General features: G+C 35.7%; 1 protein-coding gene and 1 long non-coding RNA gene across 2 annotated transcripts; both read right to left on the bottom strand.

The window, feature by feature from the left end:
* Nucleotides 1–642: 642 nt before the first annotated feature.
* LOC139123030 (stabilin-2-like) lies at nucleotides 643–13,415 on the bottom strand. The gene is made up of 6 exons (XM_070689000.1): nucleotides 13,093–13,415; nucleotides 7,783–7,921; nucleotides 7,325–7,507; nucleotides 6,076–6,210; nucleotides 5,033–5,197; nucleotides 643–3,031 (listed from the first exon to the last, which is right to left on the bottom strand). The coding sequence occupies exons 1-6, from the start codon at nucleotides 13,405–13,407 to the stop codon at nucleotides 2,739–2,741; spliced, it is 1,230 nt and encodes a 409-aa protein (XP_070545101.1). The 5' UTR covers nucleotides 13,408–13,415; the 3' UTR covers nucleotides 643–2,738.
* An 8,524-nt stretch (nucleotides 13,416–21,939) lies between these two features.
* LOC139123072 (uncharacterized) lies at nucleotides 21,940–24,713 on the bottom strand. Its single transcript, XR_011549575.1, has 3 exons — nucleotides 24,536–24,713; nucleotides 23,959–24,093; nucleotides 21,940–22,082 (listed from the first exon to the last, which is right to left on the bottom strand). It is a non-coding gene; the product is annotated as an uncharacterized lncRNA (long non-coding RNA).
* Nucleotides 24,714–25,275: the final 562 nt, after the last annotated feature.

Raw genomic sequence — 25,275 nt, 5'->3', positions numbered from 1 at the left:
TTGACTTTTGACCTGGGTCAAGGTCAAATAGGTCTAAAAGGGGGTACTAAAATTACGAGACTTTTGCTCAAAATAGGGCCCTGGGCTTTTTGTGTGCGGCTACACACTCTACAACTCCCTCCGATGCGGGAGTCAGGGGTTTCGTCTTTGGAAATCAGCAGGACTGGGGCGGAAGGCCTAGAGCCGGTACCACACAGCCTTGCCACCCAGAACAACAAAAGGCAAACATGGTATTTTAAAAGCTGTTTTTGAAATCACCATTTGACCTGGGATACGTAACGGACCAGATATCATCTTCTTTGACGTCAAATTCATGATATCCCCCATCGCTTTACTGCAGAAAGGAGGTACCCTAACTCCATCATGCACGTAATAATGCATACTATCATCGTATGTATCGTCCAGATTATCGAGATTTGTGGAAAGATCAAGGTTGTTGCCTGCAGCTTCCTCCACTTTGACAGTTCTGAACGGGATTAAGCAAGATTCTGTATTGAATTGCGTTTCGGATTCGAGGTTGACTGTAGCGTGCAAACGAATTCCTTTAACTCAAAATAATTTGTCTGAAACTACTCTTTAATAGTCGTCTACAGATGATATTCCGCTATGCATTCCCTCTTAAATAAGATGAAGCAAATATCCGATCAATGTTTCACGTGATTTATTTGAATATAACCATTTCTTCAAGACTGAGAATAACTAATTCTCTTTGAACGATTAACAGAAAAAAGCAAACAAAAGATACGGAAAGTCTGAACTACATTCTCTTTGTTGACTCAAGGTCAAAGGTCACTTATGAGGGGAGTCATGGGACTCATCTCATCTCAGTAAATGCCCTCTAACGATGACTAAACGTTTATTATTGTTTACAATACCTCATTTGCATAACACAGCCTTGACTTACTGATTGTGAACTGAAACAGTCTAACTTTCTCAAAGTTGCATATAATACAAGTAAAAAAGACGACTTTAACTGAGAAGTCACAATATAATGGGATTCCATAAGATGATCATTGTCTGTCACAATAGTTCATTTAATCCTTAGCCATTGTTAAGCGAAATGTATACACGTCTTACACAATGGAACACGACTTTCCCTTGAAGTTCCGTAGACTCAACTAACCGATCATTATGTAGGGTTGTAGAGGACTAAAGCATCAAAATAGATTCAAGTCTGTACCTCAAAAAAGGGTCGTTACAAGCTATTCTGACGAAAACTGTATGCTTGTCCTTGCGAACGATGTATCTCAATAACCATTCATCCACTAACTGAACTGAATGAAAGCAAGTAAGGTCTTTTCCGGTAGGCAAGGCGTTGCATTATACGTATGGTTAACACTTTGCAGCAATTAGACAGTGACTCATTAGGGTAACTGAACTGTGGCTGATAACGACATCAGAATTTGTAATTCTCTAACCCAAATAATGGGAATTTGATTTTGACCGCAACATTGACAAAACCAACATTATTGCATACCGGCCAAATTGGTTTAACCATTGAATACAAAATCCAGTAATACTGTAAACTGAATAAACGACCAATTATAGCTTTTTCCTTTGTTTTATTAAATGCAGATGTACTCTTTCAAAGAATATCATATCACGATTACATATATCACAAGAGGGCGCCCTCTATCAAGAGTTACATCACAAAGAGCACAAACAAATAAGTTATGCAGTATATTTGAGCATAGTTAGTAGGAGGGACCCCTGCTACTCATAATTTAAGTTACTTTGACCTCTTATCTTATTCAAGGGTCACAATCCGTTAGTTCGAAACAGTTCATCTCCAACTTCGTCTGTACTCTATCAGCAATGCTATTGAGGGCGCACTTTCGCGATACCTCACTGATATCACGGATATGTTCGATGGTGAGGGGGTTCGAAAAGTTCATAAATAGTGTTGATCCATTTTTTTGTTCGTAGAGTTAGCTTACAGGGTTTGTCTACTACAATGAGTAATGCTAGGCGTCGACAATGTACACCTGTGTTTGACTCCTGCTAAACCCCTGTTTATTTACAGTGTTCATCTTAAAAATTATTAAAATTTATCGATGATCGTGATGATGATAAATATTGGTTTGACAATATTCTTATATTGTAACTCGACTGAAGCGATAACAAAATTTAACGTGTTGGATAATCATTAAAGAGATATTGTGATTGGAGGTCAACGAAAATGTTTTGATTTTGTGATCACGTTTCAATCGCAGTATTGCATGTTACTCCGATTTTTACTCGAAAAAGGTTGGGTTGCCTTGAGATTTGAAGTTCAGAGATTTGAGGTTATGCAGAGCCAATTCGGTTTCCATTTTGGCATGATCCATGAGCGGCCTTTCAGCTGGTGTCGTTAGGGCACATACAACTTTGTGGTAATTGTCTAGGTTCAGGGATATGTTGCACAGATGGAGACTCAACTCTCTGGGAACATTAGTTTCGAAACCTTTGTGTTATTAAATCTTCACCTGATGAATTTTCAGTTTCATTTCAAAGATTCGTTGATGTCACAACCGTGCCATCAAATTGATATTGCCTTTGGTTTTACAGGAAAATGAAAAATGATGAAAAGTAAATTACACCATGACTGTAACATTACCTTCTTCACGCTTCTGCTTGTCTGTTTTTCATCAAAGAAAATCAGTTGTATTTTTTAAGCATGTATATGGGGAGTACTTCGTTTAATATGACCAATGGTTTTTAAATTTTATAGTAATATGAAGGTTTTATAAATCTGCAGTTCAACATCTCACATGAATACAATATGCGTTGAATTTACTCGATTTTGAAGCAGTCCGATACGTATTTATACCTCTCTTCCCAGAACACTTTTCGATTGATGCTTGCAACGGGTAATGTGGATGCCCATCTGCCAGCCAACCAGCTATACACATTTGCATACCATTCTCCCATGCCTTGTAAAGCTCGTCATAGGTCGCCAGCCTTGCGTTATATTTGATGCATTCAGCTTCAGCTTCTGTAAAGTTCAGTTTATAACGGCCCTCTTCGCTTTGTACGTGGAAAAGTTCTTTACCTGACGAAAAAGCACGTGAATACGTTACTGATTAATTGCTTTTTACCGAAAAGTTCCAAGTGGGGTTTACATTTAAATCGTTATACAGCTCCGAGTATCTTAAATATTTCAAAGAAACTTTGCTCTTTTTTCCCCCAAAGGGTCAATGGACGTCACTGATTTCAAACTGTAAAGTTTGTGAATGTAAATTCCCCTCTGTTTCTTGCTAACAATAGAACCATGTTGTCGGGTGAATGACTTGATTGTTAAGTATGAAGGGGAAGGAACTGGAATTTAGAACGGAAACTTTAAAAACACTGACTGACGTGCACCCATTAAGGAAGAAGAACTCTGTTCCTTTCGAAATATTTACAATCAGATAGGAACACCGATTTACATGCAAGTAATCTTAAAGGTATACAGTCACCTGTAATGTAAATGCCCATGCGAGGGCGCTGTTTTTAAAAAGCGGCCATCCGCTTAAAATCTGTGATTGGTTAGATTCTCTCTTTCCATGGTAACTGTGGCAAAATTGGAATAGGTGACAGTATAGCTTTAAATATATAAAGAACAAAACAAAAAATTAGCACCATATATAGAAGACTTGTTCGTGCAATGAGAGAACATTTGATGAGAACGGGTGAGGTAGTTCTTATTTTCCATGAGCTAAAAGTATATTAAAGTAAAATGAGCAAGAGAATTGTTATTTTAAAATCATCGTAAAAATTTAAAAAGTACGAAAAAAACGAATGACTTTGTGAAAAAATGTACTTGCAATGTAAAAGAAAACACATCGCATGACGGGAATATGTAAAACGTATACAGACGTCATCATAGGAAATTAATAACCTTGTAACTAGAGCAGGACGTTGCAAACATATATTACGTATGGCGTACGAAGAATGTCATTAGTCGAGTTTCTGATACATTTCATCTTTGGTTTGCCCTCTAATCATCAAAAGTGAAAAATACAATTTGTCTCCATATTGGGTGGTTTTAAATATTTTAGCAGCAGAATCAGAAGGTGAATTGTTTTGGTGTGAATATTCCAAATGTTCTATTAGTGCAAGATGCGAGGTATAATGATATTCAAATATGCAGATTACATTAATGAGCATTGTTTCGGTATTAAAATTCTATGCTAATGACCCTTAATCAATGTGGAATATTCATGTACCTCGGGTCTTGCATTGTATACAAATGTTGAACAAAAATTATATCTGGTAGATATGGACTAAGTACCATCTAACTCAAGATAGACGGTGGTTTAAATCGGGTTCAAACTCACAACGTACGGTACCCAATCACCTAGCGAAGAAGACACAGACAAAACTGCTCGGCCGAATCCCCAATCTCAAAAGGAATAGGTTCAATAACCGAGCTAAGTTGTTAGAAGTTTTGACTGCGACCCCTCCACACGCTGTAGCTCGTGAAACACTCACACTTGTACGCTCACTATTACGCATCGCACACAAACTTTTTCGAAGCGAAGCAATGATAACATATCTTAAACTGGGCAAAAGACAGCCTCGGGGACAATTCAAAAGAAAGATTCAACATGATTTGGATATAACATCTTTTAATTTAAAATAGTGCGTGTGTGAGTGTGTGAGGCTTACGTTACAGGTGATCGTGTTGTCACGCCTTGCAACACTTGCCTCGCAAATAACAGCCTTGGATTTACAGGAGCCTAATAAAATACAATGTCACGACAAACTTTGGTAGAAGTTGTACTCGTCACTTTGAGCAAAAAACTAACTGAAGACCAATCTAAAGAACGTAAAAGCGTAAAACTCGAAAGAGAGAAAACCTGCGTGCTTGATGTGTTTATTCTATTCATATACTGTATGTATGTATGTATGTATGTATGTATGTATGTATGTATGTATGTATGTATGTTTGAAGCGTTCATAACTCAATTTTCGGACATTCTTGCTATCTTTGACTTCAGAGATCTAAAATGCATTGTGATTTTGATTTTGTGTCTAACATTTATGCATGCAGATCTACTGAATATTTTACCGCATAAAGGTCTGCAAGGAGTAGTATCTTCTGATATTACAGGATTAGAGCTCGTCCTGTTCGAGACTGTGTTTGTTCGAATGCGTACTCCCCACTTTTTCGGTGACTTTGGAAATGCAGGCCCTTCACATTTACTCCAGCTGCTCCATTTACCCCGGATGTCATCTGTTATAGAAGCCAAGAGAACTCTCAGAAAGTATTGAATTCATACACTATAAAGTCCTTTGTAATAAGATAGCCTTGTAAAGTTTGTACTTTATCCCTTGACTTGACTTGACATAGTGATTAGTTTTATTTTTTAATAAATATGGTTTTAAAAGGAAATAGCTTGAGTTCACCATTTTGTACGCTTCGTCTCACATAAATGATAAATAGTCAAACAAATATGTGCGTGTGTCGTTTTAATAGTCTGAGGAGACCTGAATTCATTAGTCGACTGTCATGAGGTATGACCATATCCACATTTTATTGCCTAGTGACTGTAGTGAATGATTCCTATATTTCACAACCTTCCCATCATCAGCCTATGATATTTACATGAGTTAAAACGTTTTTTCATAGTCAATTTTTATTTGAAAATATTGAAAGTGCAGCTAATATTTCTTCTTTGTTATAGATCAGTCACGCCATATGATCATGTGTATGATGACTCATATTTAGAAGGTACAAATTTGATTTGTATCATCGCTAGATCGAAAACACACCCGGGCGAAAAATGTTATCCCCTCTGTCTCAGGCATGGTTCATAGAGAAGTAAGGGAAACCTAGTGTCGGAGTTATTGCATCACTACATTTTAATTAAGTGAAATTAAATTTGTATTGTTAAATCAGATATCAGTCTTAGTGACTTTCTAATTTGGGTTCTTTAGGATCCTGTAGCTAGTTTCCAAACGACATGGGTGAATATGTCTGGCTTGTCAGTGGTACGTATACACAGGAAAGAAAATTTTAAGCCATGGAAAAATTTACACAGTTTTTGTCTCACAAATTCACTTGTCAGTTGGCAATTTCATTTTTCTGATTAGTAATAATTTGCCACATACCTGTAAGTGGAGTCTGCGGAGGATTTCTTAACCGTGTGCTTTCGCCATCAACGACTGATTTCAGAAGGTTGGAGTAGTGCAAGTATCTTTCACGTGATAATGGTGGCCAGAGTAGGCTTTTGTCGCTTTGGGACACTGAAATGTACAGACAACAGAAATGGAATTCTGTTCACTCATAATGTTATATTGAAAATTCACATATGGTAAATTCTCCAATACATCAGTCTCCACGGGTGTCTCGACTTGACTCAACTGCTTTTTAAATAGTCTAGTGCAGCAAAATATCACTTGTTATCTAAGGCATGGTTGATAACCCTTCCCTGTTGTTGTAACTCTTTGATATTGCATACTGATCCTCACACCTCTCTGCAACTTTGTTTGAAATGCGCAAATAAATTATGGTTCCCAAGAATAGTCGCCACCCAGATCCAATGCAACTCACACCCTGCTTAATAAGGGACAGTTCTAACAATACTCGGTATCGATTCAAATATGAAATTAACGCGGAATGAAATACAACATAGCTGACACATAGCGTGATATCAGTGTTATCGCTTTCAGAGAAATTCAGATATCCGAGAAAAGCAAGAATAGATTGAACCAATGTAGCTGCTGTCACGTGGTCAATAGCTGGTCTCATGTGGTCTGGCGAAATGTTGCACCTAACTTTTACTTATTTTCTAAGTGTTACAGTAATTACATTAACTGCTAATTATACAAACTGACAATCAATATATCAGGCTACTATGAAAACGAAGCAATTTTCCAGTTGTTGTGGTAATAGTGACAGACGATAAATTTTATGTCTGATAATTCCAAAAAAGTAAATTTATACTGACACGGACTCCAAGCAAATTTGGTTCACATGGTTTTAATACGCCTTGGGGTATAGGTGAACCAAAACTGTCACAATATGACTACCATTAGTGTTATACTCTGGCCTTCGGAATCTGGCCTTAAGATTAATGATATGGTAAATATCATGAAAATAACATAGGTTTTCATTTCAACGTTTTCATTTCAACGTGGAACAAACTCAACAAGTAGAAACGATGATATATAAACCAATCTTTGTATATTTAGTACGATATATATTTGCTTTAAAAACCTAGTCACAACATTTTCTTGGAAGGGTAAAGACAATTTGATGGCAGCTCTATCTTATCCTAACTTGTATCGACACGGTGTTTACATGAACCACTAAAATATATTAAAGACATGGAAATTGTGAAAGGAATGCATTACGTACTTGGACACTTATCAATGTTACACTTTTTGAAGTCGCTGGCATATCCTTTACAACCTTCTTTACGACCAAGAGCGATAGTTAGGTATGTGCAAACCCTGTTCCTCGGTTGGTAACCTGTGCCACAGGTAACCGTGCATTCCGTCCAAGCTGTCCACAGACTCCAGGTTGGTACTAGCTTTGGTACTGATGTGATAAGTTCATTGTTAGTGAGAATGATATTTCAAAGTAAAGTAAGTGAAAATAGAGAAAACGTTATTTTTTGTTGATAATATGCATTAAGTATTACATTTTAATTTCATCAATATAGTACACTTTATAGAAATCTGTTTGTAAAATGAGTTATTTGGACATGTTATCAAAATGTTAACGTTTGCCTGGTTGTCATGAAATATGACAATTTGTCGATGGCTTCTGATAAAATAATACCAAAAGGATGCATCACTAGTGATGTTTCTTACCTGGAACATCACACATCTCCCCTATAAATCCTGAGTCCACTCGGCAAACACACTTAAATTCATAGACAGATGTTGAGATGCACCAACCGTAATTCTGACAAGGATCACTCTCACAAGGTGTGGTTTCATAGAAGGCGCTCTAACAATGAAAACAGGATATTATATATTATTGCCTGAAAAATGGGTTTATGGGCCCGACGCCAGTAGGGCAAATTGTCTCCTGCTGCGATGGCACATAAACCCGTATATTGAGGCAATAATATTTTTATCTCATGCCTCTTCACAATAATGCTATATGATATTTAAGCAATAAAGCACACCCAGCGATGGTATACCACCAGATTTTGACCAGTTCGCGACATATATGCACGAGCGATAGCGAGTGCATACATGAAGTGAATTGGTCAAAATCGAGTGGTAAACCGTCGCTGGGTGTGATTTATTGCTATTATATAATGACAGTATATTGAAATTCTGGGCGTGGAACGTCAACAACGGATTTTTACTCAAGCTGAGAGCTCGCGTGCATGCCCGCCATGGTATATCGCCAATATACCATGGTTGTTATCGCGTGTCGACCAAACAGATCGCAGCATTTGCACCATCAATATACTGGTATGATATAATTAGTTATATGCATGGCATTTGAAAACGATTTTACCATTATCGATCAGCATCAAACAGATTTTCACGAAAATCAAAGTAGCGAATAGAGAAGTAAAAAAAGAGAATAAGGCCAAAGTAATGAAATTCTTTGTTTTGCGTCCCCGCCCGGTTAGGTTTTTACGGTTTTCATAAATATCACACACAGTGTATTTGAATAGGAAATTTTAGGACATATCCGCGTAGCTTTCTGAACTTAAAATTTTGTTACAATTTTTGTATTTGCTGCAATCGAATTGCATTGTGTTAATTTTCTCTTGTGTGTTTTTCAGCCGCTTAGGAGCGTAACTTTTCCCATATTGAGTGGACGTAAAACAAAGAATTTAATTTCTTTGGCCTAATGCAGCAACACACAGAACAAATATTGCTCTGACTGAGTTTCGGAGACGATGTATGATTTTCATTTGGACCGAACACGATCTTAATGACTTCATATCAAACATAAAAAATGCATCCTACTTTCAAATTTTCAAAAGCTCTTCTCAAGAAATCATATCGTTAGACCTCATTATCTATTAAGGTCATCGGTGCAACAAAGAGAACATTCTCGACTTCAGAAGACACACAAAACTAACATATACATTCCAGTTCATAAAACCAAACGGCAACTTTCAAAGGCCTTGTTAAACGCGAAACATTACGAAAAACTAGAAAAATCATGCAACAACAAAACAGTACAAAATACAAGATATTTTCGAGATAAAAGTAATGAAATCCGACAAAACGATTCTTAATATTGTTTAATTATTTCTAACTTTGGAACAATCGGATAACTTTTAAATGTTATTAAATTTTCATTGAAATACTTTCGAAACTTTGGAATCGTTAAAAGTAAAAGGGAACCAAAACATTTTTAGGTCTCCTATATGCAGATCAAAAACTCCAAGTGCCCCTCTACAATCTCCCAAAATTTTCGAATCCACCCAGAATTCCTCGCCCCTCAAAGTTATTTGTGAGCGTAGCCTAATCACATACATAAGAAACAGAAAAAAAGCGGTACGATTATGCCAGACTACACAAAACCTACAACAGCCCGATCTCCGATTTAAATAAACATAGACATATACAGCCTGACCGAACAGTAGACATTCTAGCTTCTACTTGAACTAACTGAACTTCAGTGGAACAACTCGATTGGTAACACGTACAATCATCCAATCTGTGCACACGTTCAACAAACTGAAAATAAAATTTTAGAGACTGATGAAGACAACTGTGTTGTCGAAATGTAGCATCAAAGGATCGCAGTGTCACATCAATCTTGCCACATCATAGGGCAAGACACGTAGATTAGGGGTATGTCTCGCCATGGCAAATCAACACTTTACATAAAACCGCCAAACATAACATAAAACAACATAAAATAACATAACAAAACATAACATAACATGATAAAATACACTTACAATATACACAATATCATACACAAAATTCAAACAACTAAGATTTGAATGACGTGTGGAGTTGCTTTCTCTTATTACATCTCACCAAACGGTCTGCTGTCAAATTAATCTTCCCTGCACAGACCATTTTCCTGCCAAGGCAGCGATAACTGTGGCAACCCTTTTACTCATGACAATGCAGGTGAAGAAGAGGACGATGAATTAATAGAATTACTAGATTTACTGGAAATGACAATGTATCGCCAAGAATGATTTTGATCATGAATCATGCTTCTCTGACACATTATTTTGACTACAGAGCTACTTTTGCACAGATGACCTTTTTAGATAATGGATCTTTCTTGATGTTTGCACTTAATAGTAATTGGTGATATTTTCCCAACACATCTGTACGATACGATGTTGGCGTTCCAATCGTTTACCATATATATTAAAATCAAAATATATATATATATATATATATATATATATATATATATATATATATATATATATATATATATATATATATACGATGTTGGCGTTCCAATCGTTTACCATATATTAAAATCAAAATATATATATATATATATATATATATATATATATATATATATATATATATATATATATATATATATATATATATATATATATATATATATATATATATATATATGTCATGGTTACAACATTACCAGAAAATGTATTCTTGAGTAACATTAAAAAGTTTCCGTATGCTGTGAATGGCTATATTATACTCCAAACAAAAGGCATGTTTGGAGAAACAGCCTCTGACCTATAAAAGCTGGACATCGGTATTGGATAATATTGTAAACAAGAATAAGTGTTCATATGTTTTATAAAAATTATACATTCAACAAAAAAGTAATCATTTTCAGTACTCATTTCAGCTGTTTGTTCTTTATGTTTAATGCACTTTTTTCTCATCATATTGCTTGTGGTTGCATTGATGCTTTTGTTAAACTTTTTAAAATAGGATTATTCAAAAGAGGAAATATTTTTTACTACGAAAGTATGAAATATTTCAGTAAAATTACTTTTGATATTTCTTTTGATATCAATGTTGTATTTACCATGCAAATAGCATAACCAAGTACCATATACCACTCGATACTGTAAAAGTATGTTTAGAATAGTTAACAATGAATTTTCTAATTATTTATCTCATTTATGCAAATTGCTTACCAGTGTAAATTATGAAAATTAAGGGATACGGTCAGTGGATAGCTCAACATTGTCAATTTTCTTCAAGTAGGGATAATAAGCTTTCAAATTACGTATGATGTGGCTGTATGATGTGGCTTTGTCTGTAGAAATGTTAAAATATTGTTACTCAAAAGGTTATAATATTTTTTTCAATATAAATATAAAAATATTTCACTGAAATAAATTTAAATATCTTTTTTGATATATCTCTTTGAAATACCTTTTATTTGATATATCACTCGATAGTTCAAAAGTATATTTAGAGAAGTTACCAATAAATATTTAATATTTTATCGCATTTATGCAAATTGGGTACCCGTGTTAATTATGCAAATTAGTGGGTTGTGATCCAACTTAGTAGCTCCACATTGTCAATTTTCTTGACGTGGAGATAATAAGCTTTCAAGTGATGTATGATGTCGCTGTATGTTCTGGCTGTATGTGTTAAAAATTTTAAATTATTGCTATTCAAAAGGGGAAAATATTTTTTCCATATAAATATGAAAATATTTCAGTGACATCAATTTCAATATCTCTTTGGATATTCTTTTTGTATTCTTCGTGCAAATAACTTTCATTTGACGTTTGGAGAATTTACCAATAAATTTCTAATATTATTCCTGATTTATGCAAAATTGGTACCCGTGTGAATTATGCAAATTAGGGGATCGTTGCCCTACTTAGCAGCTCCACATCATCAATTTTCTTGAAGTAGAGATAATAAGCTTTCAAATGACATATGATATGGCTCTTTTTGTGGAATCGCCGCTCGCCTAAACTATGTTGCTGAGAGGGGCAACAATAAATTAAGTCTTCTTTTGGCAAAAATGTTGAAACAAACATCTTCTGAAACAGTAATTTGGTTAGAGCCTACAACATTTTAGAGAATCGAAACAGAAAGCACATTGCTATGAGAGACTGCAGTGGTATACAATGATCGATCCATGAAGTTCTACCATGAGCATCGCTAAGTAAACGTACCCGAATCTTTGCCTGGCAAATGAAATGACATTGCCAAACTGCTTACAATGCTCCATCAACTCACGGCCAAATCCTGTATCAGTAGTAACATCAGTTCAAATCACCGATAAAAAAGACATTTGCTGTATTAACATCGAATGAATGGACACCAAGTAATCACTCAAAAATTCAAAATTGTCATTTATATTAGTAGGCAAATAACAATTAACAATAACAAGTTTGTCTGTGTCGTTTTCTAAAGTAAACCAAGCAAACGACTGTTATCAAAGTCTAAAATTCTTGCAAGGCTACTTAGAGATCTACGCCAAAGGATTGCAACACCCCTTTAATGTCTGCCTATATGGAGTTCAGAAGAATCAAATGCAGATAACCCATATGACATAAAATAATGTAATCCTAAAAGTTAGTATTATCATAGAAAATTATCATAGAAAATTATTTGATGAGGAACTTTACTGGACGTTTATCTGGACAGCGCTTTTTGAAATTAACATCAGCAATCAGTGGCGAATAAACAACAATAATAACAAAGTCAACACTCTATAGAATTGTCACCTTTTGTAAAGTCTCTCAAAGCACATCAGAAAGATTGACACATCTTTTTGTTGATTGCATACATCCTGTATATATCATGCAGCTCCCTGCGCTATTTCCGTGATAGACAACATTACAGATATCTGTTTCACTGCTTGTGAAGATAGAAGCCGCGCAATTTTGGCTAGTATGCCAATTTCATTGGCAATTATGTAATATTTTATTTTAACGCTGCTGAATTCAAGAGAAATGTGGCCATTTTAAACTCCTTTCTCACCCCTGTCTCTTGAGACTCTTCCCGGGAAGGAAGAAATTAATACAAAGACAATTTTTCTTTTAATCTTGAAAATGCTTCTGATTTAGCTATTAGTAAATTTGAAACCGTGAGTAAAATTATAAAGTATGAGAAAACCTGGACTTCGTGGTTTAACATCTCCACTACAGCCACTTTATAGAAGTCACATTTGAAGAATTGTATCATAAGGGCGCGTATCTATGCACCCGGATTATGTAATCTTACCTTCACAGAAGATTTTGATTTACCCACAGCTTCTGCGTCGACAAGAGACAGTGACGACACTGTTCCTAAAGATGTCCCTGGCTTGTCGTTTCGTAGATGACAAAATATCCCATCAATAAATGTGAAATAGTCACATATTTCCCAATGTCGAAGACATTCGACCGCGCAGAGTTCGTTACTAATCAATGGGTACACGCCGCGGATCTTATCATCACTGTCTTTGCCAGTGCTGTACAACACTTGCTCTTCACCAGCTACTAATTGACCCAGCAGACAAAAACACAGTAGACATACTCGTATTTGATTCAGGAGCATTGTTCTCGAAGAGTCTTGTCATACAGTGAACGTGAGCTTTAGTACTCTCAATTATACACTAACCTTTTTTCTGTTTAATAATTTATCGACTGATATTGTCGATAAGAATCAGTCGTCCATGACAGAAAACTATTTCAATTATTTGTAGATGGAAATTGTGCAACAGTATGGCCGTTTTATGCTAAAATATGCACTTTCGTCTTATAGCCACAATTCTACTCAACAAGATAGAAGATAAATTGTTAAATATTTCGTTATGCTTTATACAGACTTTTTCAGAGTCTACATCAACCTACATGACACAAAAAGAACACTTCAAACTAAAAAATACGAAAGACATTGGAAGATTTGAATATTCACGGCTCTACACAATTCTATGATGTAAAGGCCAAGTCGGGCAAGTAAATGCTATAATTTTTTGATAGGCAATATTTTGTAATTGCGCATCCAATTAGTTGCTCTTTGACTACCTATTCCCTCGACTCTTGAGTTTATGTATCTTTAATGCATTAAGATGCCATGATGTGAATCCCTAGAGTTACCAGAAATAAATAACTGTTCAAGTGTTAAATGAATTACATACAAAAAAAATTCAAAGTCGGGATGATTCTATGGGCCCTTTATATTTTTTGGTCAGGTGTATAAATTAAGACATGAAACTTTAATTGAAATTTTTAAAACAATTTACGTTAAAAGAAACGTGCCCTATGGAAATGTAAGAGTTCGGTCCTGCATTTTAACAGCATTTAAAATTCACTTGTTACTTTTAAAAATCTGAAACCTGTTTAGGATCAGTCAAGCGATCAGGCGGCTTCATTTCTTTTTTCCTTGTAAAAAATTAATGCGTACTGTGTCTATTTAGAAAGCTGCACATTTTAATGAAGTTCAGTATAAAACAACGGTTTAGTAACTTTCTTCTTTGGTGCATATAGTACAAACCATAGCCTTACACAAATTTCTTAATCAATTGTTTCATTTGTGTCTGCTTTTACAATCGCGTCATCAGTAGATCCCATGTCTTCAATGAAAAACATCTATGCTGATGATCGCTGTACCTCTTCGCTATTTCCAACCACAGTGTCTCCACCCTCTGTGGAGACGGTGGTCAAACGGGTGAGAAACACTAAATTCGAATATATTTAAACGATATGCAAATTAGAATTGCATTAGCAATCTATGGCAAGTTTAATACGGACGTACTTCAGATCTATTCACGATATGACCAAAGCTCATGCCAATTCTACCAATCTTCAGTCTTACAGTTGAGAGATGACGGATGAGATACTGAGAGTAAGTTAAACAGCACGTATCAAAAACACGCAGAAAAGACGTACGACAGGTTGGGAAGAGGGCCATTCTCCCTTTTAATACACAAATTACAAATATACCTTAAACGGCAGTGTCATGTATGATCTGTGTACGTTCGGTGATTTTCCTATTAATGCAGATCGGACAGGAAACTCGATCCCGATGAAACCTTTGGTGATTTATCAAGTATCGAGAACGGAAAGGAAGGTCAGCCCTATTCAAATACAAAATATATTTTATAAATGATAGTTACATTTCATACTTACTACCATTTTTTGTGAGACTATATATGTCTTTTTCAACTGTGCCTGCAATTAGCAAGTGTATTATGACAAGCGATCTCTGACTCAAAACTGATTTTGTTTTATCGGCTTGTTTTACGCATTTCTTGCAGTCTTTATATAGCTCGTGTATTTTTACTTTATTCCATCACGTAAGCTAGCATCTCGAATTGAATCGGTAGGGGGAAAGCAATCAACCAAGCATTCTCTTTATCGAATTTTTGCCGCCTTCACATCAAACATGTACTAAGCTAGCGCTCTGTCAGGAGGATTCAATAATTTTTATGGATACAAAATTTGCATCTACCATATATGAAATAATTCAGTAAGATGCTATTTCTTTTTTCCACCCACAAAAGGAAACAAATAAGGCATTTGGCAGAGTGCAATGCCATCTGCAAACAAGCTTAACACCCATCCATGCTATTTTATATTGTCATGGAATGTTGGTCATAAGTCCCAAGCTTTGCATAATTATAATTATTTCTTTTGGGCTTAGCTGCTTCAAAGTTCAGTCTAATCTGCATTTTTAAGACACTACGTCAACTTGCAAAATGTTATTTTGTAGTGGTGATAAGATGTGAAAACATCTGAAAGTTTCAGAGATCAGTACACCTGTATGTTATCAGTACCTTATTAAATGCAGTCGGGTACATGTGGTATTCCTTTATTAAACCTATTGCTAGATACCATTTTACAAGTGTCGACCATATGAAGAAACTATACACAGGAAAGGTTGAGAAATAGCAGCATTTACACCCTTGGAGGAAATGATCTTTAATCATGTCATTTAATTTATGTGTCATAGTATTAGGCCAAGTTAATTAGGAGCCCAAGCCCTATGCGTCCTGGGTCCCTATTGTATTTACTCAGGATCTTTCTTTTATAACTTCCTCTTAAAATCTCTTCAGAAGTTTTTTAAACGATACTACCAAGATGCTACATACCAAATATCAAGTAATTGACATTGTCGTTTATGAGAAGAATATTTTTAAGTATTATTTTTCTGTTTTTTAATCAACTTTTAACCTGCCTTATACCTCTGAAGCTATGCTATGGCCATGTCTTTTTCTGGCTCATTTAAAAATCTGGGAGGCTTTGTGTTTATTGAACTATGACAGGTAGGGGACCAAATGGCACAAAAAAATTTGGCATGTCCCCTAAACTTGACCCGATCAGTGACCTGTACCTAATTAATTATGCGTATATCTAATTCCGTATTCCATGTTAGTAGAGAAAAGGCAGAATTACTCAACTTCTTGCTTGGAGAAGGTTGGGTTGCCTTGAGAGTCGAAGGGTAGAGATTTGAGGTTATGCAGAGCAAATTTGATTCCATTTTGGCATGATTCATGAGCGGCCCTTCAGCCTTCGGTAGGGCACATACAACTTTGAGATAATTGTCTGGGATAAGGGATATATTGCACACATAGAGACCCAACTCTCTGGAAACATTTAGTTTCGAAACTTTTGTGTTATTAACTCTTGCCCTGCTTAATATTCAGTTTTAATTTCAAAGACTCGCTGATGAAAGAACGGTGCCTTCAACTTTACGCTGCCGTTGATGTTAGAGGAAATTTAAACTGTCCATATAACTCTGTAAAAAGATCGAATCCTCAGTTATTTGTAAATAAAGATATTGGCATTTACAACGACACGTCATTTTATGATCGTCCGAAGCCTGATTTAATTTCATACTTGAGGTATTTGCTGTTTTCGTTGTACTATCTCCAAACTTTTTCAAACCCTTCATTGATACTCCAGCCTCTTCATTTACCACGTACCTTAATTTTATTATGTTCAGTTTTGCCACAATAGTTATATCTCAATTATTAATTTCATACAAAAATGACTCAGAGGACAAATTGTCCTTCAATCATGTGTTTTGTTGCTCATTCGTTGGATATTGTGAACAACAAGACCATTGAGCATCCTAGAATAAAATTCGGTCTAGAAAATAGTTATCATATACGTCCGTACGTCCTGTTATTATGACAGTATCGTGAGCATGTTGAAGACATTTAGCCATTCTCTTTCCAAATCAAAAACAAAATCAGGGGTCACCGTGCAAATTTTGTAAAATTATGGCACACATTTCCGCGAACTCTTTGTGTGATAAAATGAAATTGTATATTTTCACAAAAATGTGATGGCAAAGATTTGATTTTCTCCAAGAGATTAAAACGAACCCACACCAATGGTAGATCAATAAAGTATTGTAACCCACACAAATGGTAGATCAATAAAGTATTGTAACAGTTTGAGTCTTAATACCTGTCTCCTAGGCGCATTCTACCTTAATATGAAGTCGATATCAAGTAACAGTTACACATTTCCAGTCAGAGTCATCTGCAACGATCGTCAGTCGTCCGCATTATAACCCAATAGTAATTGGCTATGGTTAGGCTTCTTTCAAAAAAATGGTGGAACTATTTTGGGATAAGTGGATTTTCATATTTTTCAAATTTCTCAAAAACGTTAGGTGCCCTATAGCTAAATGTCTCAATATTACAAATTACTCATAAAAACAAGTGTGTTACGTAAAAAGAAAAGCAGACGATCTTACATTTGCAAATTTTAAAAACATTACTTCACCATCAAATTATCCCAAATTAGTACCACCCTTGTTAAATGTTTTAGGGTGTTGAGGGGATCTGGAAAAAATAAGATTTCAATCGCAATCGCTCCGCCCCCACGATTTTTGAACGCGGCCTCATCGGAGGGTTCATCAGCCGATTAGCGGCATGATAATCATGGAGAGTCACCTAATGAACCGTATCACGAAATGAATGTTAATTTAAGAGACATTCATCTCAATTTTTCATACATATACATTTTCATTTTCACAATGCAAATTACCATTATTGGTGTATTGTTGTCATTTTTTGTCTACGTAATGGGGTCACTTCATTGCTAAAGATATCACTTGCAACGTTTTACACTGTACAAAATTAAAATACAATGGTAATTTTCCTCACTTTCTGTACATTCAAACCAAAGAACAAGAGGTATTTATGATTGGAAAATTTAAAGTCTTTATTCTTTGTATGATATGGAGAGTTAAGACCGGGTGTATTGAAGATTGCAAGAGCCGGAGAGCTCGGCTTCAGTAATATGTCTTACATCTACCCTGCGGCCAATATCAATCCCAACCTACCCTAAGTATCTGTCTTTTATGTTTTATCGTTTTTTTTTTATATTTTCAGATCCGTAGGTCGGGATGCCTTATGATCTTTGTGATGAAATAAAAATCAGTCCCGTAAAAAACGAAAATCGCCGCAGCTAGTATAATGGGCGACAAGAGCTTTGTGTCAGGAGATTCATGCATTCATGGCTCAGATACCTTCTGTAATCAATTTAGCTCGATTGTACATAAAATGATTTACCGACATCGCTGACTGCCTTATCTATTAACTGTTTTTTAGTTTCTCCATAGTACATTACGATGCGATATGATACGATAAAAAATCTAGCGCCTGGTATCCATCAACGTGTTAACTGGCGCTTTACACAGTATCAGATGGATAAGCTCTTTAAAAAGTAGGTACTTAGTCTAGATTTGAAAAGTCAAGTACTTGATGCAGAAGGACTATGACTAGGCAGCCCATTCAACAACCAAGTGGCAGCATATAAAAATGATCGATCTGCGCAAGACTTGAGTCGTGTCCGTGGAAATTTAAAAAAATAATCCATCTCCTGATGGTACAATTTGAGTTGGTCCTTATGGAAATTACAAAAGTTATATATGCATAGAACCAGGAGGCGTAGCTCATGGCGTGCTTCTAATTTGTTAGTTGTGACTTTGTGACCAATGACTAATCAGTTTTGATCATCATGGCTTCCTATGAACTCAACGTCAATATCCAGTGATACTCATCGACCACTGAAATGCAGTTGTAGTTTGTCAGGGTGAGTTACAGAACCGGTCTTGAAAAATCAATACTGAAATTTCTTTAGTGTCGATGCTGCTGATCAAAATATATCTTTTTGTTGTTTGTAAGTATGATATACGAAACCAATCGCTTTATCCCTACCAATGTTTTGTATTTCGTGAACTATCAATTGCTGGATCACTGCTGGTTGCCTTTCCACGGACGTACGTTCTTCCCTGTGTATTGCGCATTGTTTCAATGGGTTACGCCATATAAGAAGGTATGGCGATAAAGCTGGGTAAAAGTCACACGGACATCTTTTCATTTTGTCAAAGACTTGCCTGGAGGCACGCAGAGACAGCATGCACGGCTGACCTAGACTGCTAAGTTTTGAACCAATCATTCCCATTCGCGAAGTTTTGAACCAATCATTCGCCTGAATCGAGAAAAAATTGCTTTTCGAGATGTAAAAGTTCTACTACAGTGTATTTATTTTGTATTATAAGAGAAAGTGCGGCAGTCGACAAGAAATCCGTGTGTGCGCAACACTGAAAGTCCAAACCCAATTGACGAAACAAAAATTAAAAACAATTTAAAAAGGCATATTTATTCTTCACGCTTCTGCCTGTCCATTTCTCGTCATTGCAGATGTGTCGTATATTTGAAGCATGTACAGGAACGTCACGATGTGAGTGATATTTCGTCAAATATGACCTATGTTTTTAAAATTCGATCGTTATATGAAGGCAGCGAAAAATTCTAATTCAACATCTCAGATGAACACAATATGCGTCGTGTACATCTGATTTTGAAGCATTCCAATGCGTCATTATACCTATCGTCCCACCACATTGTTCGACTGATTTCTGCATCGGCATATGAGGATGCCCATCTGCCAGCCAACCGTAAGCACACTTTTGCAGGCCTTTCTCCCATGCCTTGTAAAGCTCGTCATAAGTCGCCAGTCTTGCGTTATATTTGTTGCATTCAGCTTTGGCTTCTGTAAAGTTCAGTTTATATACGCCCTCTTCACTTCGTATGAAGAAAAGTTCTATACCTGAAGATTAAACAGAGCATGTGAACAAATTACGGACATTTTGATCAATGAAAACTCTTTACTTTAACTAAATGATAGTCTAAGTCGCAGATATGTTATAGATGTCAATCAAACATTGTAATTTTAACATTTATAATCCAAAATATTTTAAAGAGACAGAGCCCCTACCGCGGTGGGTCAATTATGCAATATGCAGCTTGGTGCGTAATTTGTCAAATTGACAAAATCGGAAATCAAATTGACAGTGGACAATATGAAATAAGTAACCGATAGGGACATGGAGAAAGAAGAGTTCAATCACGTTTTACTAGCTAAGATTTTGAACATCGAATTACATATCTCCACTATTTTGTAGAATGTCTCCATAAGTGAAAATTTTAAGAATGCTGAATAAGAACATCTGATGGGGACTAGGGAAATAGCTCTTGGACAAATAACATTCTCTGATTCAAAAGTACGGTAACAAAAAATGAGTGAGCTTGTCGAAGTGATGCATCGCAATATTAAACTATAAAGCGAATTGGTGAGGAAATGTGCTTGAAACTTCTAAAAAATAACACAGCATGTCGGGATGATATAAAAATTGTCCTAACAAAAGAAGGCCAGATGAACCGAAAATACAAAATATGAATGGGAAAAATCTAAATTCTGGTCAGAGAGTGTGCTGGAAGTCTGCAAGCAAATACGTAGACTCTGCTATCAAGGAAAGTCTTCGTCTTCAATTTAACAATTTTTGCTATATTTTTCAGAATGTAGTTTCGTTTGAAACTCCAGTTTCGTAAATTGTCAAAAAAGTCAACTTTCAAACTACCAGCATGTGACAATATTGCTGCTGATATGATGTAGATGATAAACCTTCATTCACCTAAAGAAAATCAAAACATAGTACAAAACAAAACAATATCAACAGCACATTTAGATTAAGGTTGGCGGCGTCAAGGACAGATATAAATGCTTTTAAACTGTATGAATTCTTTTCTGATCTACTACTTGTGGGGACCCATTTTAAAACTCTTCGTGTAAGAAAATTTTTCATCGTCATAGTTTTTCGAAATAGAAGTGTATGTATCCCTATAGAGTTTACACAGTAGCTGCGGCCATTTTGAATTTCAATTATCGGGAAATCTTAGGATATTGATCGCTGTAGTACCAAACTTTGTATGGTGACTCCTGATTTTTATTTGTGATTTGCCAAGAGAATTGTCAAAACCGTCATTGAGGAAATTTTGATCAATAGTTTAAATCTTCACATTCCAGGACTATCTTAAGTACATCAATAGAAGAAGTATAAAGAGGTTTTTTACGGGAAACGTATGTGCTTGTTATCAAATCAGATCGTTGTAAACGTATATTTCACATGTCAAACTTTAACCGTTCATGGGTTGCGTTTCATTCACGTCTCATTACCATCAGGTTTGCTTCCATATAACTGAAAGTTAAGTGAGTTATGTGAGGACATTAGGCACGTTTGTTTCACGCTGTTATATCTATCTTTATATATATATATATATATTTATTTATTTATTTATTTATATATATATATTTACCACGAGGACATCTGTATACTTATATATATATATATATATATATATATATATATATATATATATATATATATATATATATATATGTATATATATCTGTGTGTGTGTTTGTGTGTATGTGTGTTTCACTCGATCTCCAGACATTAATGCAATGTTTGACTTCAGAGATCTGAAGAGCTGTATGACTGTGAATCTGTGTTGCATATGTATGCATGCAGATCTACTAACATGATTGGAACGAATTTGGGATAATTGGATGATGAACTAAGGTCTTTTTAACTGGCAAATGTAAGCTCATCTGTTTTCTTAATAAGCTACAGAAGTGTTTTTATGAGTAATTTGTAATATTGCAATTGCAACATTCAGCTATATGGCACCTTACACTTTCATGTCATTTGAAAGATAGAAAGATCCAATTATCCCAAATTAGTTCCAATCGTGTTTACTGAATACTGACCACATAAACTTCTGCAAGGAGCAGCATCTGTTCGTATTTCAGGATTAGCGCTCATCCTGTCCGTGGCGGTTCGAGTGCGTACTCCCCAGTTTGTTGGTGACATTGGAAATGTAGGTCCTTCACATTTACTCCAACTACTCCATCTACTCCAGCTGTCATCTGTAATAGACGTTTCGTGCACTCTAAAAATTATTCGACTTATACAGCTCTTAGCCTTTTGTAACGAGATAGCAGGATATCTTATCTTACCACCCTTCTCTTCAGCACACTTTGTCAAGAAAACATCTACCACAACTTTTGAATTTTGAATTTATCCCCACTTGTCAAGTAATATTCCGTCTGCATCTGCTTATGGTGTGTACGTGTCTCTCCTGGTACACTGATTTTCAAATATGAAAAAATGATGGTTCATAATTTCATTGATATACAAGCCGCACTAGCCAAAATCTAATCGGTTCTCGCCATTAGTATATGGTACCTGTCTCCCAAATCTGACTTGAATCCGTTCTTCCGGTGTTTAGTTATTGTGACTGTAAACACACACACGCACACACACAGACAACAAGACAGAGAGGTAAACAGACAGACATCGCTATGACATTAACTTACGTGTGTGAACACGTACGTGAGCTAAAATGATTATTTGACCAGTTTTACGTCATATTGACATATAAGTAGCCAAGAATGTGTGTTTTTAAATATAATAGTCTGATGGGAATTAAATAGATTAGCCGACTGTCATGAGTTATGACCATATCAACAATTTAGCTCATGTGTTCACATACGTGAGGTAATGTCGTAGCGATGTCTGTCTGTATGTCCGTGTGTGTGTGAGTGTGTTTGTGTGCCTGTCTGTTTGTCTGTCTGTTGACAAAATAACTCGAAAACGCCTGACGAGATTCTAGTCAAAGTTTATAGACAGGTACCATATTAAGTAAATAAACATGTCATCTGCATATTAAATGAAGTTTTGTAATTAGTGATTTGACTCCAAGAGTACTATGCGAAAGTTGATGAGACCTGCTACACATGATGATCTGACAGATAACTGATATTTCTGTGCAATGAACCTTTTATGAACGACATGAGCACAGTCAGTTCACATCTCGTATTGTAGTGAATGATTCCTACATCTCAAAGCCTTCCCATAATCAGTACATGATATTTCCATGAGTTTACATTTATTTAATTATAAATTCTGATATTTTATGACATTGAAATTTCATTCCCATGAACTAATATTTCATTTTTACTATTGATCAGACACGCCCATATCATTATTTGTATGAAGACTCATATTCCATTTAAGGTTCTAGCAAAACTTAATTGTGTCATTGCAAGATGGAAAACACACCCTGCAAACAGTGATGTTAAAGCCGAAGGAAATAACTCTGCTGTTCCGATAATCCGACCAACCCTATTTTTAGCCTGCCAATCCTAAACAATTTAGAGCTACGTTAACACGGAAGTTTAAAAAGGAAAAAACCCGTAAAATCACGGGTTGGTTACTTGGCATTTGGTTTTTGCTTGAACGAGGATATCGTTTATGTTTTTATTCCTATATATGATACGTTTTTTTTCTGGAAATGTTGTAGCACGTGTGTGATCTCCCTGAACCCCTGAAAGTGCATATTTAATAATAAAAATATTTTGGTAAAAAATCCCTACCGACCTACCTACCCTATTCTTGAACACCATGTTATCGGACCAGCACAATGAATTTACTTTTTGGCCTAATCCCTCTGTCTAAAGTATGTGTACATAGGAGTATGATTCTCAGGCACTGCATCACTTCATGAAAATTCATATAACGTGCGCAGCTGAATCAGATTGCAGTTTTGGTTACTTTCCGATTTGTATTCTTGGAGATCCTATAGCTAGTTTCCAAACCACATATGTGAATATATCTGGCTTGCCAGTGGTACACAGCTAAGAAAATTTTAAGACATGGAAACATTTACACAGTTTTTGTCTCACAAATTTACTTGTCAGTGGGCAATTTCATTTTTCTTATCAGTAATAATTTGCCACATACCTGTGAGAGGAGTCTGCGGAGGATTTCTTAACCATGTGCTTTCGCCATCAACGACTGATTTCAGAAGGTTGGAGTAGTGCAAGTATCTGTCATGTGATAATGGCGGCCAAAGTAGGTTTCTGTCGCTTTGAGACACTGAAATGTACAGACAATTAATTTGGTTTTTTCAAACGCCTTGGTGAGTAGTTGAACCAAAATTGTCACAATGTGACTCTATCATTAGTTTTATTCCCTGGCCTTCTGATTTTGACCTTTTTCCCTTCAATAAATATAAACTAATAAGTATGGAAAATAATATTCAAATAGCGCACGTCCTCGATCGTTGCACAACACCTGAAATGCTTTTCATTTCCATGTTCGAAGATTTCATATTGGCATCTTCCCACAGGAGGGACAAACACAACAAGAGGAGCGGCTTTTACATCAACCAAACGCAATTTCTAAGTATCTTCATTTACGATATGTCTTTGCTTTAGAAACCTATTTATTACATTTCTCGCTTATCAAAAATTATGTCGATACGGTGTTTACATGAACCATAAAGACATGGAAATTGTGAAGTGAATACATTACGTACTTGGACACTTATCAATGTTACACTTTTTGAAGTCGCTAGCATGTCCTTTACAACCTTCTTTACGACCAAGAGCGATAGTTCGGTTTATGCAAACCCTGTTCCTTTGTTGGTAGCCTGTACCACAGGTAACCGTGCATTCCGTCCAAGCTGTCCACAGACTCCAGGTAGGTACTGGCATTGGTACTGGTGTGATAATTACATTATTAGCGAGAATGATTTCAAATTACAATATCGTGAACAATAGAGAAAAAGTAGATTTTGTTGATACTATTCATCTAAGTATCACATTTTAATGTCATCAATCAAGTACATTTTATAGAAAGGTGCTTGTATGAGATATTTGGACATGTGATCAAACTGTTTGGCTCTTAGCCAATGGCAATTTTGTTGATTGCTTCTGATAAAATAATAATAAAGGATGCATCACTAGTGATGTCTCTTACCTGGAATATCACACATCTCCCCTGTATATCCTGAGTCCGCTCGACAAACACACTTAAATTCATAAGCTGATGTTGAGATACACCAACCGTTATTCTGACAAGGATCACTCTTACAAGGTGTTGACTCATAGAATGAACTCTGATAGAGAAAAAAAGACATTTCGTCTTATTATTACTGTAAAGTTGTTTACATTGAAATTCTATTCTTAATAGTTTATATTTTTTAAGTATATACTCCACTCACTCATAGTATTTCCTTTGACTATTGACTATTCCATGCTATGAAAGTACATGATC

The sequence above is a fragment of the Ptychodera flava genome, chromosome 2 (assembly GCF_041260155.1).
Source record: "Ptychodera flava strain L36383 chromosome 2, AS_Pfla_20210202, whole genome shotgun sequence".
NCBI lineage: Eukaryota > Metazoa > Hemichordata > Enteropneusta > Ptychoderidae > Ptychodera > Ptychodera flava.
The sequence above is the reverse complement of the archived record's forward strand: the minus strand, read 5'-3'. Positions and strand labels throughout refer to the sequence as shown.

What these genes read in the sequence shown, in the direction of transcription:
- LOC139123030 (XM_070689000.1), bottom strand. Translation starts at nt 13,407, where the DNA reads ATGCTCCTGAATCAAATACGAGTATGTCTACTGTGTTTTTGTCTGCTG. An exon ending in GGAGATGTGTGATGTTCCAG is followed by an intron (nt 7,508 to 7,782) that starts GTAAGAAACATC and finishes TTATCACATCAG; the next exon opens with TACCAAAGCTAGTACCAACC. An exon ending in TCCGCAGACTCCACTTACAG is followed by an intron (nt 5,198 to 6,075) that starts GTATGTGGCAAA and finishes CTTCTATAACAG; the next exon opens with ATGACATCCGGGGTAAATGG.